We start from the raw sequence: 24,194 nt of genomic DNA, 5'->3' as shown, positions 1-24,194 counted from the left end.
ATACTATAACTCTGACAGGTTCCGCGTCCTCCACCCACTGGAGCACAGCTACTATCGACAACAGTTTGTTAGTCTACACAAGTTCAGAAACAATTCCCCCATTCCATTGAAAAGTAAATATTAGTTCCACAACCATATTGAATTTGTCAAAATAGTCAGTAGTCAAAATAAATAAAAATCACTGACACGGTCAACTTTTTCAAAACTTTTTCAAGTGGAATGATTTAATCATAACGGCAGCAAAGTAAAAAGAACTTTAAAGGTACAAAAAAAGGCTTCCCGTTCCACATGCATGGTTCCCTTCAGCTTTCATTTCTGAACTTTTTTCACATGTACATGTTACATTTGAATTATTTCTATACACTTGCCCTTAGTTTATGTTACAAAACTTTTTTCTCTCAAATGGCTTCGTCTTTTCCCTCTGTATCCATGCAATCTCAATCTCTCCGTCATGTTACACGTCGTGCTGAAATGTTGAATTCAGTAACTTTTTAGTGGAGGATTTATTCTGCTTTCCAGTTTGATAAATGTGAGATGAACACTTGTGGCAATAAGAGAGGAGGATGTGTAACAAAAACAAACAAATGTATAAAACATAAAAGAAACAAAAAAATAAAAAGGCAAGCGTGTAGAGGAGTATCTGTGGGGATAGCCCTGTGTTCTGGAGGCATTTTGGCACAGATCGTATTTAACTGGGGTAACAATCTTACACTGTATGGGTAGAGAGCAGGGACACGGGAAGTGTATTGCCTGACTTGGGGTTGATTCACACTAGCCGAGCCGAATTGCACCGGCTAGGCTACGTATCCGTCATCTTTCCTGTAACTGTGCTGGAAAGGACCATGTGAAAAGAAAATATCAGAGCCAGCATGGTATGGTTATGGTCGGCACGATTGTGTGAAAGGGATATAGTACCTCACAACAGTCCCGGGTGGGTTTGTTTGACACTGGAGTACACACTGTAGTCGGCCAGACCGATACAACCACTAATGTACTGTAGAACAGACATACAGGCAACCCTGAGGTGTGTGTGGGGGAGGGGGAGTGTAAAAAAGTGGAAATGCCAACATGTGGCAACAACATTTCAACAAAATGAGAAATTATAAAACAAGTGAACTTTCACACAATCTAATATAAATCAAAAAAAAAAATTATAAGGAGAGGAAGGAGGATCTCTGAGGTCTTGATAATGTCAGGCTTTGGTCCCATCATGAAAGAAGAGCAATCCTTGTCCATCCTGTACAGCACTTCGAGATATTAGCTGATGTACGAAGGGCTATATAAAATAAAAAATAAAATAAAATAAAATTGATTGATTGATCCTATTTCTCCCTCTCCGTCCCCCTCTTCCTCAATGAAAGGAGAGCCATCCTTGTCCACTTCCCCTTACACCTCCTCTTCCTATTCCATCACAGGTAGAGCTCCTTGGCTAGGATATGCTGCAGTTTCTCCCTGAGGACTCTAAAGCATGGCCGCACCAGGGGGTCCAGGGTCCAGCACTGCTTCATGACTTCATACACCACCTCAGGACAACTGTCTGGGGCATCCATCTTGTAGCCCTTCTCCACGCGTGGTACCACGTCCTTTAGAGGCTGGGGCAGGAGAAGGGGGGGGGGGGGGGGGGGTTAGGGGGGTGAAGAGAAGATGAGACAGGGGAGTATCATTTGCAGAAATATAATACATTTTGATTAGGAATTACTTTATATCTATTTTGCATGACATTTATATGGTGTCATGATCACTAAAGAACATACCTGATAGAATGTTGACACAACATTGAAAGGAATAGTATTATACTGGACCATAATAGCACTGTCCACATTTCAAATGTACTACATTGACTCCTAACTGCCAAATTCATATACTCTACAGCTGTCACAATTTGTAACACACCTGCCCAATCAGTTTTATTTACATGGCCGTTTCTAGCTTTTTGCGATTCTACTCATTTCGTCATGGGGCGGAGAGAAAAATGTACAGTTTTAATGCAAATTTTACTGCAGTTCTACATATTTTCCCATGGGATGGTGAGAAGATGTTGCCATTTTAAAGCTCATTTCCTGCAGTTCTACACATTTTGCCATGACTTATACCATGTTCATATGATATCTGAGTGAGAATGACGAATAAAAATCAAATGGGGGCCCCCTGGGCATGTGCCTTGCGTGCCCGGTCAGTAATTCGACCATGATTACTACAAGGTTTAGATAGCTGGCTAGACTAAATTACCTAGCAATCTATAAAACATTAGCTGACATGGGCTAATTGAGTGACTATCAGTGACTGACATATAAGAGGAAAAGCGCTGATGCACTACCGACTGTCAAAATTGCACGTTGTGTATTATAACTAACAGGAAGTTGAGTGACTGACTTTCTAAAGGCAAAAATATACTTACAATTCTGGGGTAAGGCACTCGTCCAAAGGAGTAGATCTCCCACAGCAAGATCCCATAGCTCCACACGTCTGACTTGGTGGAGAATTTCTGTTAATCAACAGACAGCGGGAAAGACAGCCTTTCCGTAAAGCTTATTTTAATGTGTCAAACATACAGTATGTTATAGATATGGTGGAAATCAGCAGTACAATAATATTTATATACCTTGAATCACAAATCGACCCCTAACCCCTACTCCCTGACATCGGTTTCACGAGTCACTTTCCTTATTGTCTTTAGGAGCATACCCTGAATCTGAAATCAACCCTTTAGGAACTTGCTTAAATCGGAGAGGATTGGACAGGTGTAAGTAATATGGTGGTAGCGCCATCTTGCCATCTGATAGGCTAGGTGGAATTGCTACCATATTGCTTACAACTATCCAATCCTCTCCGATTTAAACAAGTTCCTAAAGGGTTGATTTCAGATTCAGGGTATGCTCCTAAAGACAATAAGGAAAGTGACTCGTGAAACCAATGTCAGTGTGCTAGTTCAGCAGTATAGCTTCATCCCTCTGAGTAAAACTCAGGGTAAACTGTCTTTACCACGGCTCAAACCTGGGGGCCTCTGCCTCGCTAACACACGTGACCACCCTCCTTGACAACGTACAAACCAGTTGACCTATAGAAAAGGATCCAATTCAGTAGCACCATTGGCAACATTTCAAGCTAGCTGTGGAGTGAGCTTACGGCACGTTCTTATCTCCGTTACACTAGCCTACCTTTTCCCTCAGGGCCTCTGGTGAGGTCCACTTGATGGGCAGTTTGGCTGTGTCCTGATTAGACGAGGCCTCCTTGGTCAGGCCGAAGTCGCTGACCTTGGCGATGTTATCATCTGACACCAGAACATTACGGGCCGCCAGGTCTCTGTGGACAAAGTTATTGGCCTCCAGATACTCCATGGCCTCACACACGTCACTACAGAGGAGAGGGAGGGGAACGGTTGATATTTAAAGAGGCATTGACAATGTTGATTAAAATGGACAATGTTACATGTCCAACTGGCCGCTATAAGTCAGCAAACTTCTGATAACATTATTCAAGATGTAGGGATAAATCATTATCATGCTCACACTGAGAACTTGAGTAGGGAATCCCCACCCAGCACTGTCCGACCTCTGGAGCGTAGGTAGTCCACTAGACTGCCCTGAGGAGAAGGGAAAATAGAGAAACAGGTCTTCAAAGCTCTTTGGTTCTTTATTTATATACCTATCTATTAATGCATTACCTTTATTTAACTTAATCATAGGAGCCACCTACCTTGGCCATGTACTCAGTGACGATAAACAGGCTTCCCTTCTCCTCAACGATGACACCTAGCAACTGGACCAGGTTATTGTGTCTCAGTTGCCTGCAGTAAACAAGGAAAACAATTAAACAATGAGGACGGAAAGCGATTGCTTGATAGATTGATAATGTAATGTTATGACTACTGTTCCCTGAAGGAGGGAAATGAGGTACAACATAGGTAGTCACACTCTTGTGACTTTGATTGAAGAACTAAAATCATGGTCAAGGTCAAGGTCAATAAAAAATGCACCTCGCTGGAAGCCCCGCCTTCCACAGGTAATATGGGTGAGGCTCGGATTCATTCCTTTAATTTACTACCGCTCTTCACCGAGCCCAGGAACGGGCGTGCGGGGCCAAACAGGTGTGTTGTACCTTGTTTCCCTCCTTTAGTGAACAGTAGTTATAGTCATTACGTCACGTTCCCTTTCAGTCAGTCAACTTCGGTACAACATACTATGGGGAAATGGAATCCCCGCCTAAGCCAACCCCAACGGATACTAAATTAAATTCAATCCAACTTGAGAGACTCCCCTGAAGTCCTTTTTTGTGTGCAAATGTTTTCACCACGGCCTGTCGGTCCAGGTTGTGGGGCTGACCTATTTATATACAGACAGTCTTTCCTGAGACATTGTGCATTATGTCCATTGCGCTGCACACAATTTAAACTCAATCTTGAATGACGCATGCCATGATATACCACAGATTAGGGACTGTTGATATTGCAACCACACAACTCAAATGTCGGTTCACCAGTATGAATGAAATCGGGTTACTGTCAAAAATGATTTATTAGATACAGGACAGGGCTCGTGGGCCCCCCACCTGCGGGGGCTGCAGGGGTGTCCAGTACACCAGTGGGAGAGACGCTGCTTAGAGAGAGATATCTATCTATCTATCGTTAGAGAGAGTGAGCCCCCCGCCGCGAGCTGGATTAGCAAAACAGGCAAAAAGCTGGTCACATAACCGGATATTCCGTGTCCATTCAATGTACGTGCGTAAGTTCGTACTGGACACAGGGCATGTAACTCCGTTGCTATTCAGAAGCAAAAGGAGGTGAAAAAAGGAAAATAGAGCAAAACCTAAAGACCTGTAAATGCAGCTTTCGGGGGGTGAAAGCTGCATTTAGATGGGACGAACTGAGTACCGAAAGGGTGTACAGATAATGCTTGGAGGTCCCCAACACGTTTAGATCTTGTAGGAGAGGATCTTCAGATCCACTGACTCAAGAGGCTCAAAAGGAGCCACACACCGAAACCAAAGCCAAGTCCCATGTGGGCGAAATAGGTTTAGAGACCGGTCTGAGATGGCACACACCTTTCACGAACTGTACGACCATAGGCTGGGCCCCCGGTGTGGTGTCGTCAATTCCCACAACACGCTGAAATAGCAGCTATGTACACTTTTAAAATGGAGAATGCCCGCCCCTGCTAGAAAAGCTTCTGTAGGAACATAAGGATGTCCCTCACACAGCACTGAAAAGGAACCAGCCCTTTATCTTGGAACCAGAGCTAAAATGCTTGCCACTTATACGCATACAGACCCCTTGTGGCGGGAGCCCTAGCGGACTGAACAGTAGCAATAATGTTCGGCGGTAACCCTCTAGCCATCAGATTGGCCCTCTCAGGAACCAAATCTCTGGCTTTGCTTGCCGAACCTGCTTTCTCCACTCCATCCAACTCCAGGAATTTAAAATAGGACAGGGGTTGCTAGTAAACTTAATTAGCCATGATGAGGCTTTTCGTCTAAGCTAGGCTAGCTAGCCTCTTTGACCGCAGCACTATCCGTTTAGAATAACCAAGCGACTTAACGCTACGTATACTAAACAAGAGAGCTACCCCAGTAACTCAACCGTTAACTCTGCGGGTTAGTTAACCTGACTAGCACGCTATGCATCGCTTATTAGCTAGCCTGGTCTCGAAAGTCTACGTAGCACCAGATCCTTCAGCAATAAGTCTGGGAAGAAAGGCAAACAGTGCTTAACCATAGCAGACACAGGCGGTGGGAGGATACCCACAGAACCTGCCTGCCCTCTCTCTTCGAGTCGCCTCCCATAACCGGCGACAGAGTGCACAGGAGCCGGGAGACATTTGACTTGACCAACGCCTCAATCCATCACTGCGTCCCGCAACTCAGACTCAGCCGATGTACGGGCACCTGAGAGAGAAAGTCACTATTGGAAAGACCAAGCCCCCTAAAGAATACTACACGATTGTCAAGAGAACATACGCCGTGGACTAGTAGGCGAACAGTGCCAGCCGTCCTCTAGTCCCGCACACAAACTGATTCGAGTGAGGGCAGCCAGAGAATGCACCGAGCCGATACATACAAGACAACAAAAGTGAGTATCTTTTTATTCACTTGGGCATTGTCACGAACCCGAATACGGCTTGTTAGCCTTCGTCGTTTCCTTGCCATCTAACTTATTGCTATAGCCAGGCCAAGCAAGCCGGAGAATAACTAATTGTTCGTGATTAGGAAACTATGAGAACCATACAAACTTCAGCACACAATGTCCAGGAGGTGAGCATGCTCTACCATGAAGGGGCAGTTTAGTTGGCGCAACGTAAGACAGCCTCTTGCTCCAATTGTTAGTTTAAGTAACGTAAATCATTCCTGCTTACATCGAGGTAAAAAACGGAATAATTGAAAGAATCCGAGCCTCACGCTTATCACCTGTGGAAGGCGGGGCGTCCAAGAGGCGCAGATTTCATTGGCCTTGTCAGGCGTGATTTTCATTCTTCAATTGAAGTCGCGAGAGTGCGACTACCCATAGTGTGTTGTACTGAAGTTGACTGACTGAAAGGGAACATGTAACAGAAGTTTGGTTCGGGCTCTGACTTACGTCATGACTGAAGCTTCAGCAATGAAGGCCTGTGCTGTAGCATCGTGTTTGATACACTTCACCGCTACTTTGGTCCCTCTGTAGTCTCCCACCTTCACATCTGAGGGAAAAAGAAACATGTGAGTGAGAATGAGAGAATTTACTAAAGCCATATTCACACACTCCAAGAGAACCGGAATGAGGTGGATTAAGCTGGAGAAGACTGCCTAGAACAGGTTACAACAGAGTCGTCATCGATAAAACCTATTTATACACAGCTACAGACAGTCGTTTTCACAAAGCCACTTGCCTCCAAACTCTCCTTTCCCTATGGACTGGTGGATATTGATTTCCTTCCTGTTGAGAGCCCAGCCGCTCCTGGAGAACTCATCCTGGGCTGCCACAGTACCCTCCTCCAGCTTCGGCTTGATCAGTTTGGTGCAGAGACCGTCTGCATCTTTGGTATAGTGCTGAGGACAGGGAGAGAAGACGTGGGTCAATAACATAGGCCAAGAAAGGGAAAAGATTGCCAATATTGATGACATCAACATTTGGGATAACTGAATACATGAAAATGGAACAAAATGCATATGGGTCTTCGTTTCAAAGGTTCAATTGATACATTCTATTTTTAATGGACTCATTCAGCATACTAGCCGTAACCAACAGAGAGCAGCATGGTTAAAAATATAATCAGGTCAAGTTTTTTTTTTTTAAATGCTTGTCAACAACACCTCGTAGGCTTTCAAATAATAACTGACACGCTTTTTTGAGACCAACAAAATGACTCCAAAACTGAGTTAATGCATAGTGTGTCGCCAGATGGATGAAGGAAGAGAGAGGATGGTTTTGAAAGTAAAACCCGACGGCCGGGTGTCTTCAGGTGAAATGATCTGGAGGCTGCCGCTATCACTTCCTCTTTGTCACTTCCTGTTCAGTGTATTTGTTCCAGGAACTGTGTGTGTGGCTCTGATGAGGGAACAGTTGCAGATGCCAGAGTACCTACAGTAGCTAACAGAGAAATCAACTCTGTATACACTTGGTCACACCATTTGTATGGCTCACACACTCTGGTTGTAAAATAATAGACAGCTTTATTTGACCAAGAAGGGACAAATCCCAGATCCAGATTAATGAACTGCTTGACTAAAAAGCATGCTCAATAGAGAATATTTATTGAAATCCAGCAATAGACTTAATCTGTGACTGAGAAACTGGCCCGAAGATAACTATTTCATTTTATTTCTCCCCTCCACCCCTGTCGTCTCCCCCCCCCCCCACCCACCCACCTCAACAAGCTGCATGAGGTTCTCGAAGAACGCCTCCTCGTCGATGCTGAGCTTTCCCTCCTTGTAGACAATGCGGTAGTGCTCCACCTTGCCGTCGCAACTCACACACAGAGTATAGTCCCCGGGGTAGTTGGTACTCTCTCTCACAAGGTACAGACCCATCTCTGGGGGGATCAGGAGACACTCAGCCTGCTCCCTAGTTATCTTACCATGGAACCATCTGGAGGGGTGGATGGGGATTAATTAATCAATCACATTTGTTTATAAAGACGATTTTACATCAACAGTTGTCACCAAGTGCTTTTACAGCACACACACACACACACACACACACACACACACACACACACCACTAACACTAATATGTCTAAAAAGATAATACGTCTATCACTAACACTAATAATACGTCTAAAAAGAGTCTCGGCAAAACAGCTGATCTGATTGGTAAAAAGACCAATTAGTGAAAAAAAGATACGTGTGCAGACACACACAAACACACACTTTCTTAGAACTTAGGCATGTGGCTGAATGCGGGAGATTTCTAGATTCAGCAGGAAACCGTGCAGTGCACACACAGCACTGCAGAGCTGAACACACACACACGTCTAGCTGTTTGGGGGCCCTAAGCTAAATTTAAAGCCAATTTCCTGCAATTTTGCCATGACTTGTGCCATGTTCATATGACTTGCCTTGCGTGCCAGGTCAGTAACTTGGCCATGATTACTGCTTAAGGTTTAGATAGCTGGCTAGACTAACTTACCTAGAAATGTATAAAAATGTTAGCTGACATGGCCTAATTGAGTGATTGTCAGTGACTGACATAACAAGAAGAAAACTGCTAATGCACTATTCAATTTCGACATTTCACCTTGTGTATTCTACTATCCTAACTAACAATAAGTTGAGAACTCGACTGACACCCCCCCGGCAGTGCAAACACACGAGAGCTGGAAACAGACACAGAAGAGCACTAGCTACAATTACAGGGCTGCAGTCAGACAGAGCCAGGACTCAGACCCAGCTCGACTCTGGTTTATATTCACATAACAGTGGCTTCACTGCCACGACAAATAGCCTATCTGTACTCTACAACCACACAGAAACATCCTGAAAAACAAACACTTTCAACCAGATTTAGTATCACAGTCAATATAGTCTAAACTGTAAACTGCAACTCATGGTGTCACCTAACCTGAGCCCTTTCTTATTTGTTTCATAGAGTGCTTTCCCCTTTATGTTATACAGGTACTTCAGACTGTTTTTATGCTTTAATTGTTGAGAGCTCTTACAAAAACACATTCCTATGTATGCATTTCAATACCTAGAAATGGCATAATAAACTTGAACTAGAGCCAGGGCTCTCCAACCCTGTTCCTCGAAAGCTACTGTCCTGTAGGTTTTCAATCCAACCCTAATCTAGCAAACCTGATTCGATTAATTAGCGAGTTGATAAGCGCAATCAGGTTAGTTACTGGGGTTGGAGCACAAACCTACAGGTGGATAGCTCTCCAGGAACAAGTTTGGCGAGCCCTGAACTATACCCTAGTAACTTTGGGGCGGCAGGTAGCCTAGTGATTAGAGCGTTGGGCCAGTAACCGAAAGGTTGCTAGATCGAATCCCCAAGCTGACGAGGTAAAAATATGTCATTCTGCTCCTGAACAAGGCAGTTAACCCACTGTTCCTAGGCCGTCATTGTAAATAAGAATTTGTTGTTAACTGACTTGCCTAGTTAAAATATATATATATATATATTGGTTTTATTATTGACTATTGAACCTAAAAGGTACTCCTGACTCCCATAACTTTATTGTGTTACTACACTACTGGTAAGTAATGTAACAACACAGGCAGTGCATTTATGGGAAGTAATTTAAGTACAACATGGAGTGATGAGCGATGTTTTGAAGGATTCAGTCTGCTTTAACCAGGCTATGAGGACTGTACTGACGGCATTAGACTCAGCTTGCCCCCTTGCTTCACCCCTTCCCTCTTCTGGACATAGTTAGCTGGGATGGTGCCTTCTCGACCTGCTGTGTTCTTGGCTTTGTACCAGTTAGGGTCCTGGAACAGAAAATGTCATGATAACTCTGTGTATCAGATCAGGATTGACTGAGTAAATACTGTACAAAGGTAGAGAAAATTACTGAAACAACCCAAAAGTTCATCCTTTAAAAACGCAACTATTTTTTGAACTACAGTACTAATCAAAAGTTTGGACACACCTACTCATTCAAGGGTTTTTCTTTACTTTGACTATTTTATATTATTAACTATCATAGTAGAATAATAGTGAAGAAATCAAAACTATGAAATAACACATGGAATCATGTAGTAACCAAAAAAGTGTTACACAAATCAAAAAATATTTTATATTTGAGATTGTTCAAAGTAGCCACCCTTTGCCTGGATGACAGCTTTGCACACTCTTGGCATTCTCTCAACCAGCTTCATGAGGTAGTCACCTGGAATACATTTCAATTAACAGGTGGGCCTTGTTAAAAGCTAATTTGTGGAATTTCTTTCCTTCTTAATGCATTTGAGCCAATCAGTTGTGTTGTGACAAGATGTGGTATACAGAAAATAGCCCTATTTGCTAAAAGACCAAGTCCATATCATGGCTAGAACAGCTCAAATAAGCAAAGAGAAACGACAGTCCATCATTACTTTAAGACATGAAGGTCCGCTACAGGAATGGAAGACCCAGAGTTACCTCTGCTGCAGAGGATAAGTTCATTGGAGTTACCAGCCTCAGAAATTGCAGCCCAAATAAATGCTTCATAGAGTTCAAGTAACTGACACATCTCAACATCAGTTGTTCAGAGACTGCGTGAATCAGGCCTTCATGGTCTAATTGCTGCAAATAAACCACTACTAAAGGACACCAATAATAAGAAGAGACTTGCTTGGGCCAATAAACATGAGCAATAGACATTAAACCGGTGGAACTCTGTCCTTTGGTCTGATGAGTCCAAATTTGAGATTTTGGGTTCTAATCGCCATGTCTTTGAGACGCAGAGTAGGTGAACAGATGATCTCCACATGTGTGGTTCCCACCGTCAAGCATGGAGGTGGGGGTGCTTTGCTGGTGACACTGTCTGTGATTTATTTAGAATTCAATGCACAATTAACCAGCACGGCTACCACAGCATTCTGCAGCAATACACCATCCCATCTGGTTTGCGCTTAGTGGGACTATCATTTGTTTTTCAACTGGACAATGACCCAACACACCTCCAGGCTGTGTAAGGACTATTTGACCAAGAAGGAGAGTGATGGAGTGCTGCATCAGATGACCTGGCCTCCACAATCACCTGACCTCAACCCAATTGAGATGGTTTGGGATGAGTTGAGCCGCAGAGTGAAGCAAAAGCAGCCAACAAGTGCTCAGCATATGTGGGAACTCCTTCAAGACTGTTGGAAAAGAGTGTGCAAAAAGAGTGTGCAAAAAGAGTGTGCAAAAAGCTGTCATCAAGGCAAAGGGTGGCTACTTTGAATCTAAAATATATTTTGATTTGTTTAACACATTTTTTGGTTACTACATGATTCTATGTGTTATTTCATAGTTTTGAGGTCTTCACTATTATTCTACAATGTAGAAAATAGTCAAAATAAAGAAAAACCCTTGAATGAGTAGGTGTGTCCAAACTTTTGACTGGTACAGTATGTTCTTTTATATGTAAGTGTAGAAATATGACAGAAATTAGATTTTTTTTACATTTTTTACACCAAGTAGACTCAAACTGTAAATCATTGGACCGTTTGGCCTGTTTTCTAGTCTCCCTCACCAGAGAGAGAGTTAGGTTCCTTACCTTAGTCACCACGATTATGGTTAAGACATCTCCTTTGTTGAAGGGCAGGTCCTGCTCTGTGGTGCCCTTAAAGTTGTATTTGGCCACACACTCTGTGCCCTGTGGCCATGTTGGTGTCTGAGGGACAGGAGTGGTTATCAGGATGAAAAGAGGAATGAGGAATGAATATTGACCAACTCAGCAATAAACCAGCTCAATGATAGGTGGTATAGTGTATCTCTATATTCGACATGAAGCAGCCATATCTGTCTATCATCTCCTGGTCTCACCTGGGGTTCAGACATCCTGAAGGGGAGGAGGCAGTGGGTCTCCTCTTACAGGCCTCACACACCAAACGCTACCATCACACACACACACAACACCTGTGGAGAGAGAAGAAGAGACCATAACAGGCAATACAGTAGACAACCCAAGTAGACAGTCATCGCCTAAACACAACAATCAATTGGGACATTCAGTACACCAATCCACAATGTCAAATATGGAAATGGGAAAGTAAAAATGGGAAGTACAATTTTACTTCGACCATGATGTTTCTCATGTGGGTGGTCCAGATATATTTATAGACGGAGTTCAAATATTGAATCGTTACAAGAATGGGTTTGACAAGGTCCAAAGAGAGAGAGTGGGAATATAAATAACACTCGGTTACAGCCAGTGCCAGAAAGCAGAAGTAACCGTTTTTGTACATATTTTTTTCCATCTCACTTTCACAACTGTAGGGAAGCAAGTTTCCATTACGATGTCACAGCAGCGATAGGTTGGGCTGCTCATTGCCCACCCCCATTGCGCAACTCAATATTATGAAAGGGTTCTTAATGTTTTGTACACTCAGTATATGGAGTATATTTGAAAATGTCTCAAGTTGATTCTTTCAGCCCTAGTGAGTATACTGTAGGGCTTAATATAGTTATCCTAAACACTGAGAATGTAAACTAGTGGTAGGATCATTACAGGATTCTCCTCAATCTTTATTTTCTCTTCTAGATTAGAAGACATTGACCATAAGGAGGGAAGCATTTACAATAAAGTATTTATTTTATATTTACTGCGGTCAGTCAGTTACAACTTCTTTCATTATAGTTGATGCAGTCAGTGACATATGGTTGTATTGACATACAGCAAGTATTTCCACGAGGCCTAACAAATGAAAAGTAGCAGAGCCACATGACATGAATGGTGAATGCATGGCTCATGGATGGTGTCATCATCCCCGAACCCATTGAAATAGAATCACTAGAACGGGTAGTCTGAGGGACTTTTTCCTGTTCTTGTTACTCTATTTCTATGCACGAGTGGTGAATGCATGGCCCATGGGTGACGCCATCATCCCGGGACAAACCACTTCCTTTCAGCAAGGGTCAGTTCCCATGGATGAGTTCTGGGCCGTGTTCCTTAGGGAACCAAACGAAAGAAAACACTCAAACAGGGTCCTGGTCCAATAAGAAACACTAATTTTCATTTCCTGTTGTGAAGCGCTTTTAAAACGCTTTACATTGCGCACACAAATGAACATGACCCTGACTGAGTAACTAGCGTCTTGTGCCACAACATGAGGTCACTTCCTCCCACGGACATGTCACAGAGAAAACCCATTACAGCGCTGAGCGGACTGTAGATGGTGAACTTCCTGCCTGACAGAGAGCCCAGACTGTGATTAATCCAACACTAGGGTGGGGTCACTGAGAAAGAGAGCGAGAAACAGAGAGCGAGAGAGAAAGAGTAAGACAGAGCACAGACAATGACTGCACGGCATTAGTATTACAGCGAGGCCACAGCAACTGATAGTAAGAGAGAAATTAAGGACTAACACATATGCTCCCTCCATTGTTACTACGTTACAGACAGACACATTTTTAACAGAATGACGTAAATCAGGTCAAGGCAGTTAGTATGTGTGTGTGTTTTTGGTTTAACTATTCTTGAGGGAAGCAGAAGTCCTCACAAGGATAGTAAAATAAAGAAAATGCGGACAAGTGGGGACATTTCTGCGGTCCCCACGCGGAAAAATGCTATTTTAGGGTTTAGGGATAATTTAATGGGAATGGGAATTTTGAATGGGAATCAATTGTTTGGATAGTAAAACAAACATGTGCACAGGGCTCCCGAGTGGAGCAGCTGTCTAAGGTGCTAGAGGTATCACTACAGACCCTGGTTCGATTCCAGGCTGTATCACAACCGGCCGTGATTGGGAGTCCCATAGGGCTGCGCACAATTGGCCCAGCGTCGTCCGGGTTAGGGTTTGGCCGGGGTAGGTCGTCATTGTATAATTAATTTGTTCTTAACTGGCTTGCCTAGTTAAAAATAAAAGGTAAATAAATATCTTTGGAGCAGCAGAAGAAACAACATATTTGAAGGGATCCTCCCGGTCTTATCAATCAAGTTTATTTTATATAGCCCTTCGTACATCAGCTAATATCTCGAAGTGCTGTACAGAAACCCAGCCTAAAACCCCAAACAGCAAGCAATGCAGGTGTAGAAGCACGGTGGCTAGGAAAAACTCCCTAGAAAGGCCAAAACCTAGGAAGAAACCTAGAGAGGAACCAGGCTATGAGGGGTGGCCAGTCCTCTTCTGGCTGTGCCGGGTGGAGATTATAACAGAACATGGCCAAGATGTTCAAAATGTTCATAAATGACAAGCATGGTCAAATAATAATCAGTAATAAATGTCAGTTGGCTTTTCATAGCCGATAATTAAGAGTTGAAAACAGCAGGTCTGGGACAGGTAGGGGTTCAATAACCGCAGGCAGAACAGTTGAAACTGGGACAGCAGCAAGGCCATATGATCTCTGAACTACCATGACACATGGCTGTTCAGTTCCACATGCTGCGGAAATGTTCGAGGCGCTTGCACACAATCTCCACATACACGTACAAAGAAATAGATAAAAGACAGACTGTCAGAGCAGAAGATCTAAACAACTGCTTAAGTTCGTGATAATACATCCCATGACGATGAAACGTCAAATCGCCAGACTTCTGCAGTGTAGAACTTCAACAAGAAGAAACCCATCAATCAACTGATGCTTTGAAGTCAATAAACACAGAAATGTCAATTTGAATCCACGCTTCAAGACTGCTTCGATCACGCGGATTGGAATATGTTCCGCATTGCGTCCAACAACAATATTGACGAATATGCTGATTCGGTGAGCGAGTTCATTAGGAAGTGCATTGACGATGTCGTACCCACAGCAACGATTAAAACATTCCCAAACCAGAAACCGTGGATTGACGGCAGCATTCGCGTGAAACTGAAAGCGCGAACCACTGCTTTTAACCAGGGCAAGGTGACCGGAAGCATGACCGAATACAAACAGTGTAGCTATTCTCTCCGCAAGGCAATCAAACAGGCTAAGTCCCAGTACAGAGACAAAATCGAGTCGCAATTCAACAGCTCAGACACAAGAGGTATGTGGCAGGGTCTACAGTCAATCACGGATTACAAAAAGAAAACCAGCCCCGTCGCGGACCAGGATGTCTTGCTCCCAGACAGGCTAAACAACTTTTTTGCCCGCTTTGAGGACAATACAGTGCCACTGACACGGCCCCCTACCAAAACCTGCGGGCTCTCCTTCACTGCAGCCGAGGTGAGTAAAACATTTAAACGTGTTAACCCTCGCAAGGCTGCAGGCCCAGACGGCATTCCCAGCCGCGTCCTCAGAGCATGCGCAGACCAGCTGGCTGGTGTGTTTACGGACATATTCAATCAATCCTTATCCCAGTCTGCTGTTCCCACATGCTTCAAGAGGGCCACCATTGTTCCTGTTCCCAAGAAAGCTAAGGTAACTGAGCTAAACGACTACCGCCCCGTAGCACTCACTTCCGTCATCATGAAGTGCTTTGAGAGACTAGTCAAGGACCATATCACCTCCACCCTACCGGACACCCTAGACCCACTCCAATTTGCTTACCGACCCAATAGGTCCACAGACGACGCAATCGCAACCACACTGCACACTGCCCTAACCCATCTGGACAAGAGGAATACCCATGTGAGAATGCTGTTCATCGATTACAGCTCAGCATTTAACACCATAGTACCCTCCAAACTCGTCATCAAGCTCGAGACCCTGGGTCTCGACCCCGCCCTGTGCAACTGGGTCCTGGACTTCCTGACGGGCCGCCCCCAGGTGGTGAGGGTAGGTAACAACATCTCCACCCCGCTGATCCTCAACACTGGGGCCCCACAAGGGTGCGTTCTGAGCCCTCTCCTGTACTCCCTGTTCACCCACGACTGCGTGGCCATGCACGCCTCCAACTCAATCATCAAGTTTGCGGATGACACTACAGTGGTAGGCTTGATTACCAACAACGACGAGACGGCCTACAGGGAGGAGGTGAGGGCCCTCGGAGTGTGGTGTCAGGAAAATAACCTCACACTCAACGTCAACAAAACAAAGGAGATGATTGTGGACTTCAGGAAACAGCAGAGGGAGCACCCCCCTATCCACATCGACGGGTCAGTAGTGGAGAAGGTGGAAAGTTTTAAGTTCCTCGGTGTACACATCACGGACAAACTGAATTGGTCCACCCACACAGACAGCGTTGTGAAGAAGGCGCAGCAGCGCCTCTTCAACCTCAGGAGGCTGAAGAAATTTGGCTTGTCACCAAAAGCACTCACAAACTTCTACAGATGCACAATCGAGAGCATCCTGTCGGGCTGTATCACCGCCTGGTACGGCAACTGCTCCGCCCACAACCGTAAGGCTCTCCAGAGGGTAGTGAGGTCTGCAGAACGCATCACCGGGGGCAAACTACCTGCCCTCCAGGACACCTACACCACCCGATGTCACAGGAAGGCCATAAAGATCATCAAGGACAACAACCACCCAAGCCACTGCCTGTTCACCCCGCTATCATCCAGAAGGCGAGGTCAGTACAGGTGCATCAAAGCAGGGACCGAGAGACTGAAAAACAGCTTCTATCTCAAGGCCATCAGACTGTTAAACAGCCACCACTAACATTTAGCGGCCGCTGCCAACATACTGACTCAACTCCAGCCACTTTAAAAATGGGAATTGATGGAAATTATGTAAAAATGTACCACTAGCCACTTTAAACAATGCCACTTAATATAATGTTTACATACCCTACATTACCCATCTCATATGTATATACTGTACTCTATATCATCTACTGCATCTTGCCATCTTTATGTAATACATGTACCACTAGCCACTTTAAACTATGCCACTTTATGTTTACATACCCTACAGTACTCATCTCATATGTATATACCGTACTCTATACCATCTACTGCATCTTGCCATGCCGTTCTGTACCACCACTCATTCATATATCTTTATGTACATATTCTTTATCCCTTTACACTTGTGTGTGTGTATAAGGTAGTAGTTGTGGAATTGTTAGGTTAGATTACTTGTTGGTTATTACTGCATTGTCGGAACTAGAAGCACAAGCATTTCGCTACACTCGCATTAACATCTGCTAACCATGTGTATGTGACTAATAAAATTTGATTTGATTTGATTTGATTCATCTATGTTCACATTTAGATTTATCTGTATGATAATACAGCTGGGGTTTTTTAACTGATAGATAGCCACAGGATGGGTCTGGTTAAAGACCCCAGTGGAACAGTGACATCACCAACTATGGAATGGTTCAACAACAAGGACCACGCCTACCTGGGATGACACTTCTAATTTCCCTTTTTTATTTTTTTATTTTGACTTAACCTTTATTTTAAGCAACAGCTCAGTGAAGAGTATAAAAGTCCTTGAATAGGCCAACATCAAAGTAGCAGCAGGCTACCAGCCCAGCGTGTGTGAGTGAATGGAACATAATTCAGCATGTCTTGGTGTCACATTTAACGGCTATGGCCGTTTCCAGAAGGCTCCCTCTCCATCGAACCACAGCCTTTCCATTTTCAGGAAGCAGACAACGCAGTCTTTGTGAGCTATTCCAGTTCAGTTTCTACTGTGACCACTGTCTTTCTGAGTAGTCAATCAGCCCCTGATCTGATACAGTCTGTGGGTAAGACACACTTTAGTTCCAGAGGTCTGTAATGTAAGGTATTCTCTGATTGTTGCAGGCTACATCTCTGCTAGCCTGGGTTCCCGACTGACAATTCAGCGAAGTGAACCCAGGTTACGTCCTTGCTGAAAGACACCACCAGAGTCCAGCGCACAATGAGGTTTCACACAGTGCGTTGGTCTATAGCCTACATGCTGCAGTGCAAGCCGTACAGAAGGGTAGTAGAGTACAAGGCCAGCCGTGCTGCCATGCGTGACATGTGCCCGAGGCTACATCAGGAACCAGGAAGTTAGCTTCAATGAGAACCTGTCTCAGCATGGAGACATGATGTGCTCTGTGATACTACTGTTAGACTACAAAGGCACAGCTAACGAACACTACTGTACATAAACCAGAGACAGAAAGGGCCATGCACTCCAAATCACAAACCAGTGGTTAACACAAACCCGTTGGGAGCCTAAGCATGGAGACATACTGTGCCCTGTGATACTGGTACAGACTAGAGCCACAGCTAAATACACCATGAAGCATACAGCCCTATGATACTGACACAGAGACACTGAGGGGAAATGTAGTCCACACCATCGCACATCAACTGCACTGTTTCTTTTTCCATATTAAATTGTATTTATCTTGCCTGGAACTGTTCTAAAATGACCTCATGAGGGATAATAAAGTCATGATCTTATTTTATCAACTGAAAAACATAAACAAGTGGAGAATAGCCTTGCAAACACCCATCCCTTCTGCTATTCATTCTCATCCAATTGGGTTCAAAGCAAAGCAAACAGGTTTTTCATCATTTTCCGTCAGGTTGCTAAATGTCTTATGCAAGACGAGTGTTGTGTCTACTCTAGTCTAAACTAATGTATGCATGTAGAGGAACAATTGGTTCTAGGCTGTCTTCAACAACAGCAAGATCTAGCAGCAAGACGAGACAGGTAGACAGGTATGAAGAATTCCCTCCTCGGACCATGGAACATGTCTGCCACACCCTTGTTGCAGTGAGTGCACTACCCTCACTGAACTCACTAAGCTACATGAAAACACTGCAGAACTCACAGACAAAAACAACACTGCATAGACAACTATAGTTATATAATGATATTAGGCAAGGTGAGTGAGAAGTGATCTGTCCAGATTATTTATTTAGTATCACATGTCAAATTATACTATTATGCTGAATTCTCAATCATTAGCCTACATACAGTATCTAGGCCTAATTGCATCAAACACTAAAATAGCCCTGCAACAGAAAGACTACATAATGGCTAACTGTGGACCTTGCAAGCTCTCACATTAGACCTAGAGATATGCACAAACATAATACCGCAATACCACCAAGCTCCCACTACCAGCCCTGCCCCATGGCTTGCATCCCAAATGGCATCCTATTCCATAAATAGTGCGCTACCTTTGACAAGGGCCCATAAGGCTCCAGTCAAAAGTAGTGCACTATGTAGGGAATAGAGTGCCATTTGAGATGCCAAAAGTAATGCACTATGTAGGGAATAGGGTGCCATTTGAGACGCAGACCATGCCTCAGTAATTATCCCTGTGTGCCCCAATCTCTCTCTCCCTTCCTCCCTCCCTCCTCCAGCTGTGTAGAGGGTCTCAGTAGCCATCCTCATACTGTCTGTGTGTGTGTGTGTGTGTGTGTGTGTGTGTGTGTGTGTGTGTGTGTGTGTGTGTGTGTGTGTGTGTGTGTGTGTGTGTGTGTGTGCAGCCATGTAGGGTCTCAGTATCCCTCCTCCTGTTTCTGTCCCTCCGGGGCTCCGTTTGGTTGAGGATGCTCTATTTGATTACAGCCCGATACTTTGATGCTTCTGTTAGCTGCTGCTGCCCTGCTATCAGGCCTTTACTGCAGCAGCAGGGGAGAAGCCAGGGCCAAGGAGTAAGAGATGGAGGGAGGGAGGGAAACCGGAGACAGAGACAGCCATAGCCTGGAAGAGTAAGGAAGATAGTGTTTAGTGTGCTTTTGCTATGCCCCCAGGCAGCAGTTAGCCTGGTGCGGGGAAGCAGCAGGGCCTGGTACAGTAAGAGAGATAGTTGTGAGAGTGTGCCACAGGGCCATCCAGCTGGGTCTGACAGACGAACAGAGCCTGAGCCAGGTACACTATAAGCGATGCAGATAGTGAGAGAGCCACTGGTACAGTGAGTGAAGGAGTTCTGAGAGGAGAGCGTGCCACATGGCCATCTAGCTGGGTCTGACAGACAGACAGGCTGACAGGCTGCAGATGTTCATGTAGAGCCACAGAGCAGGAAGTCAACAACATAGAAACCACCTCATCCGCCTCAGGGACAACAGCTAGATCCGGCTACAGTCAGCAACACCACTAGTTTCAGGTCCTCCCCGTTTTCTTCCGTTTAGCGCCTAATGAACACCATCCAGAAATAGTGGTTTTATTGTCGGTTTTACAGTTTTGGTTGGATAAATTCAGATGAATATACGAATGAGTATACACAAGCATGTTGTTGTTGGTTTTTACAGTAAAGTTGAGAGGCTCGTAAAAGTAAAGTTGATGAGGAGTCAAACAGTCTCCCTTTTAGATCAACAGGAAGGGAAATACATGGCTGTCATTTCAGAGCTGCGTGTACGTCCTTCAGAGCAGCAGGGGGAAATCCCACTGCAAATGACAAGGGTTTGCATCCAGACTAGACCCGACCCGTTTCAGTCAGCTTTGAATCTGCCAAGTCGGCTAGGCCTAACCTCAGCCAAACCACACGATCGCAGTACTTAGTGCACAACAGAAAACATTTCTCAACAGAAAACAAAAAGTTCAGTTGGCTCCTCCCTGTTTCAGTCCCGTTTGGTGCCCAATGAACACAACCACAGGAAAAGATATTGTTGACAAAAGCCTGTTAACCCCACTGGCTACAACCAGCGGATCGACATATTGTTTAAAAGCATTGAACATCTCTCAGTTAGAGAAGACCAATCATAAAAGAGGCTAGTTTTAAATCTGTAGCTGTGGGGTACAGTAGGAACATTTGTTTAAAATTAGAATTACAGAATGTGCCTTTCTGGAAATAGTGTAGTTTGCTGGTAAAACAAATCAAATGGTCATTTTCCTACAGTAGAAGATGATAAAGGGAAAAAAACAGCAGTGGCAATAGTGTGTATTTATGCATGTCTGGCTTGTCAGACACCTTTGATTAAGATGAGCAAAAATAACTGTATAAAATAATTAAAATACTGAGCTATTTTGTATGCTCAAAATAAATTGGGGAATTATAGTATTTGATACTTACACAATTGCTCAGAGAAAGAGATTTTGTTTAACAAGTAATATATTTTTAGCTCAAAAAGGTTGGGGTCAAAATGATTGACACCCCTGTTTTCAATACCTCACCTTGTGAGGATAACGGCACTGGTCCTTTTTCTTAAATGTTTTATGAGTTCTATAACACACTGGGAGGGATCTTAGACCATTCCTCCATACATCCTTCGTCTGGGCTTATGGACTGCCCTTTTCAATTCAAACCACAGGTTGTCAATGGGTTTTTAAGTCTGGAGACAGATGGCCATTGCAAAATGTTGATAGTGTGGACAATTAACAATCTCTTTCGGGATTTTGATGTGTACTGCTTGGGGTTATTGCTTTGCTCGAAGATCCACTTGCGGCCAAGTTCGAGCCTCCTAGCAGAGGAACCAGGTTTTTTGGTTAAAATGTCCTGGTAGGTACTGGGTAAAGTTCATGATGCCATTGACTTTAACAATGGCCCCAGGACCAGTGAAAGCAAAATAGCCCCATAAAAATGATTGATAACATCAACCATATTTTTACAGTAGGTATGAGGTTCTTTTGTGCTCATGTGATCTCATTTCAACGTCAAACCCACCACTGGTGTACGTGGCCAAAGAACTGTATTTTCATGTCATCCTCAACCAACAAATGTAAACGTCTGGAGTTTGCGAAACGGCATTGGCAATTGGAGTGGAACCAGTGCTTTGGTCAGATGACATGAAAATAGAACTCTTTGGCCATGCACACCAGTGGTGGGGTTGGAGTAGAAATGAGAACGCTTAGCCTGTGGTTTGAATTGAAGAGGGCAGTCCATAAACGCAGACTAGGGATATCAATGATCTGGAAGGTTTCTGTATGGAGGAATGGTCTAAGATCCCTCCCAATGTGTTCTCCAACTCATAAAACATTTTAGAAAAAAGGCTATTGAAAGGTATTGAAAACAGGGGTGTCAATCATTTTGACCCCTACCTTTTCGAGAAAAAAAAATAGATATTACTTTAAACAAAATATTTCTCTCTGAGCAATTGTATTAGTGTAAAATAATTTCCTCATTTTGTAGAGCATACAATATAGCTCAGTGTTTTAATTATTCATTTTATAGTCATTTTTATCAAGGGTGTCAATAATTTCAGACCCCACAGTATATATATGTCATCTGTATGTCATGTACTGTTGCAAAACATATTTCCCTATGGGATGTTAGAAGTATACTACTCTATTCTAAAACAAAGTCATTAGGAAAGTTCACCATCTGACCTGGATATGCCTGCCTGATGATGTAGGGAAGACACAGCTGTGCCAATACTAGACTTAGGGCCCTAGGCTATGTAATGGTAAAGCAAAGTGAATCACATTAGGACAGTTCACTATTTGACCTGCATAATCACCAGAAACATTCCACTGGCAGGGAGCGCATTACACTACAGGCAGCATTATCACTATCAGCATAGGCAGCATTGAGCATTCCCCTCACAGACACGACATAGCCTGGAGCCCAAACCAATATGCTCCCATTGATATTGTGAAGTGAAACAAAGATGAAACGGAGCTTATCAGTTTGGCTTCTAAGCTAGCCACTATAGGCAGTGTAAGAAAGCCTATTCTTGCTACCTCCAAAGTGCTAATAACTTTTGGTTAACACCACTTGACGAAGCTAGGCGCTGCGTCACAGCCATGCCCAGCCAGCAAGTCGGAGTAACAGTTTTACTCAGTTGGTTTCATCCAGCGCCATTCTATCTTTCACTGGGTTGCCATTCTCTGTTCTCTGAGTTGTGGAGCTCCATCCGGCTACAGTGGAGCTCTCTGTGTGTGAGAATTGTGACTATGCATGCTGGCTATTGTCCATAGAGAGGGTCAGTGACAGAGGTCAGTGGCCTTACTGAGCTGAGAGAACTACTGCCTTGGCCCAAGGGGGGCATTCTGTCTCTCTGACAGATGTACACACATACACGAGCACGCATTCACCCACAGAATTTCTGCCTTGGCCCAAGGGTATTCTCTGAACTTGAGTTAGATTCCTGTGAGTGTTGTTTTTTAATGCACGCTCTAGTGAGTAACATTTTGCATGTATTTATTACAGCATAATTAACTTGAAATTTTAAGGTTGCCAAAGAGCAATACCCCATCATCCACACACACATGTAAGCAATCAAAGCCCTATTTCAGCCAAGTCTTCCAAAGCTGCCCATCCAGCCATCCATCCCAGCATATATAACATGTTTTTGGCTTGGCGATGCTAAAGGCTCAGTGACACCCTCTTGAGAAGCAGCCAGATCACCATCTGGGGGCTCAGCGATACCCTCTGCCACTCCATTTTGGCCCCTTGTACCCGACTGAGCTACCAGGCATAATGCTGCCTTTCTGTGAGCCCAGGGAGATGAGAGGAGGACAGCAGAGGCTGTTTGGTGGTTCTGACACAGCTGCAGCTACACCCAGAGTGCCAGAGGAAGTGGCAGAGAGAGAGAGAGAGAGAGAGAGAGAGAGAGAGAGAGAGAGAGAGAGAGAGAGAGAGAGAGAGAGAGAGAGAGAGAGATCACGACTCTTTCCATCATTACATTCCTAAGCGGACAATCTCAGAGCAACAATACTGAGTGTGTGTGCTATCCTGGTGGTTATGGCATGACACTCACCAATTGGCTGGCTACAGTCAGAACAAGTGGTCCTCATCAGATACTGAATCTCTACGGTTGGAAACACTGCTTGCCTAATCAAAGGGCGCACCGAAGCATTGCAATCACACCAATACGTCACACCATGCAAATAGATCAAGATGACAAGAAGGAAATAGCCTAACTGTTGACAAAGTTCAAGGAACTGAAGCTCAGTCAGTTTATGTGACTCTCATTAGGCAAGCTACTGTACAAGACAGTGGGTGCTTCCCGAATGGCATCCCATTTCCTACATAGTGTACTACTTCTGAGCAGAATCCCTGTTGGCCCTAAAACTCAAAATAGTCTGACCATCCCCATCCCTCTACAACTATGAGAAGAAGCAGCCATAATACCTGTGATTTTGGAAGCGGCAGAGTGGGTTAGAACACAGATGCAAGCAGCTAGATTACTAAAATTCGAGATCCCCCTCGCGATTCTGGATCTGTCCATTTGTTTGTTTGAAGAGCAGTCAATAACATAGGGCAACAACAGTGGTGCAACAGCTTACCTATCAAATGGAACTAAATGTCAATAGATGCATCCCTATTGATAGAACGCAGAGGCAGCCAGCGCGTGGATGGAATAGATGCCAGACAGCTGTAATCTACATTCGCGTCAGTTAAAACGATTTCCACATGATGATGCAGTCA

The 24,194-nt window shown here is 44.2% G+C and overlaps 1 protein-coding gene across 2 annotated transcripts; it reads right to left on the bottom strand.

The window, feature by feature from the left end:
* Positions 1 to 192: 192 nt before the first annotated feature.
* Positions 193 to 24,191, bottom strand: LOC139540402 (tyrosine-protein kinase CSK-like). 2 transcript variants are annotated; one of them, XM_071344199.1, is made up of 12 exons: positions 24,053 to 24,191; positions 11,915 to 12,007; positions 11,646 to 11,762; positions 9,785 to 9,897; positions 7,837 to 8,056; positions 6,858 to 7,017; positions 6,569 to 6,668; positions 3,697 to 3,787; positions 3,510 to 3,583; positions 3,159 to 3,354; positions 2,399 to 2,485; positions 193 to 1,592 (listed from the first exon to the last, which is right to left on the bottom strand). In XM_071344199.1, exons 2-12 carry the CDS (start codon positions 11,927 to 11,929, stop codon positions 1,410 to 1,412), a joined length of 1,356 nt encoding a protein of 451 aa, XP_071200300.1. In that variant the 5' UTR covers positions 11,930 to 12,007; positions 24,053 to 24,191; the 3' UTR covers positions 193 to 1,409. The 2 variants fall into 2 exon arrangements, with proteins under 2 accessions (XP_071200300.1, XP_071200301.1); XM_071344200.1 differs by lacking the exon at positions 24,053 to 24,191 and adding an exon at positions 23,524 to 23,545.
* Positions 24,192 to 24,194: the final 3 nt, after the last annotated feature.

The sequence above is a fragment of the Salvelinus alpinus genome, chromosome 15 (genome assembly GCF_045679555.1).
Source record: "Salvelinus alpinus chromosome 15, SLU_Salpinus.1, whole genome shotgun sequence".
NCBI classification, from domain to species: domain Eukaryota; kingdom Metazoa; phylum Chordata; class Actinopteri; order Salmoniformes; family Salmonidae; genus Salvelinus; species Salvelinus alpinus.
The sequence above is the reverse complement of the archived record's forward strand: the minus strand, read 5'-3'. Positions and strand labels throughout refer to the sequence as shown.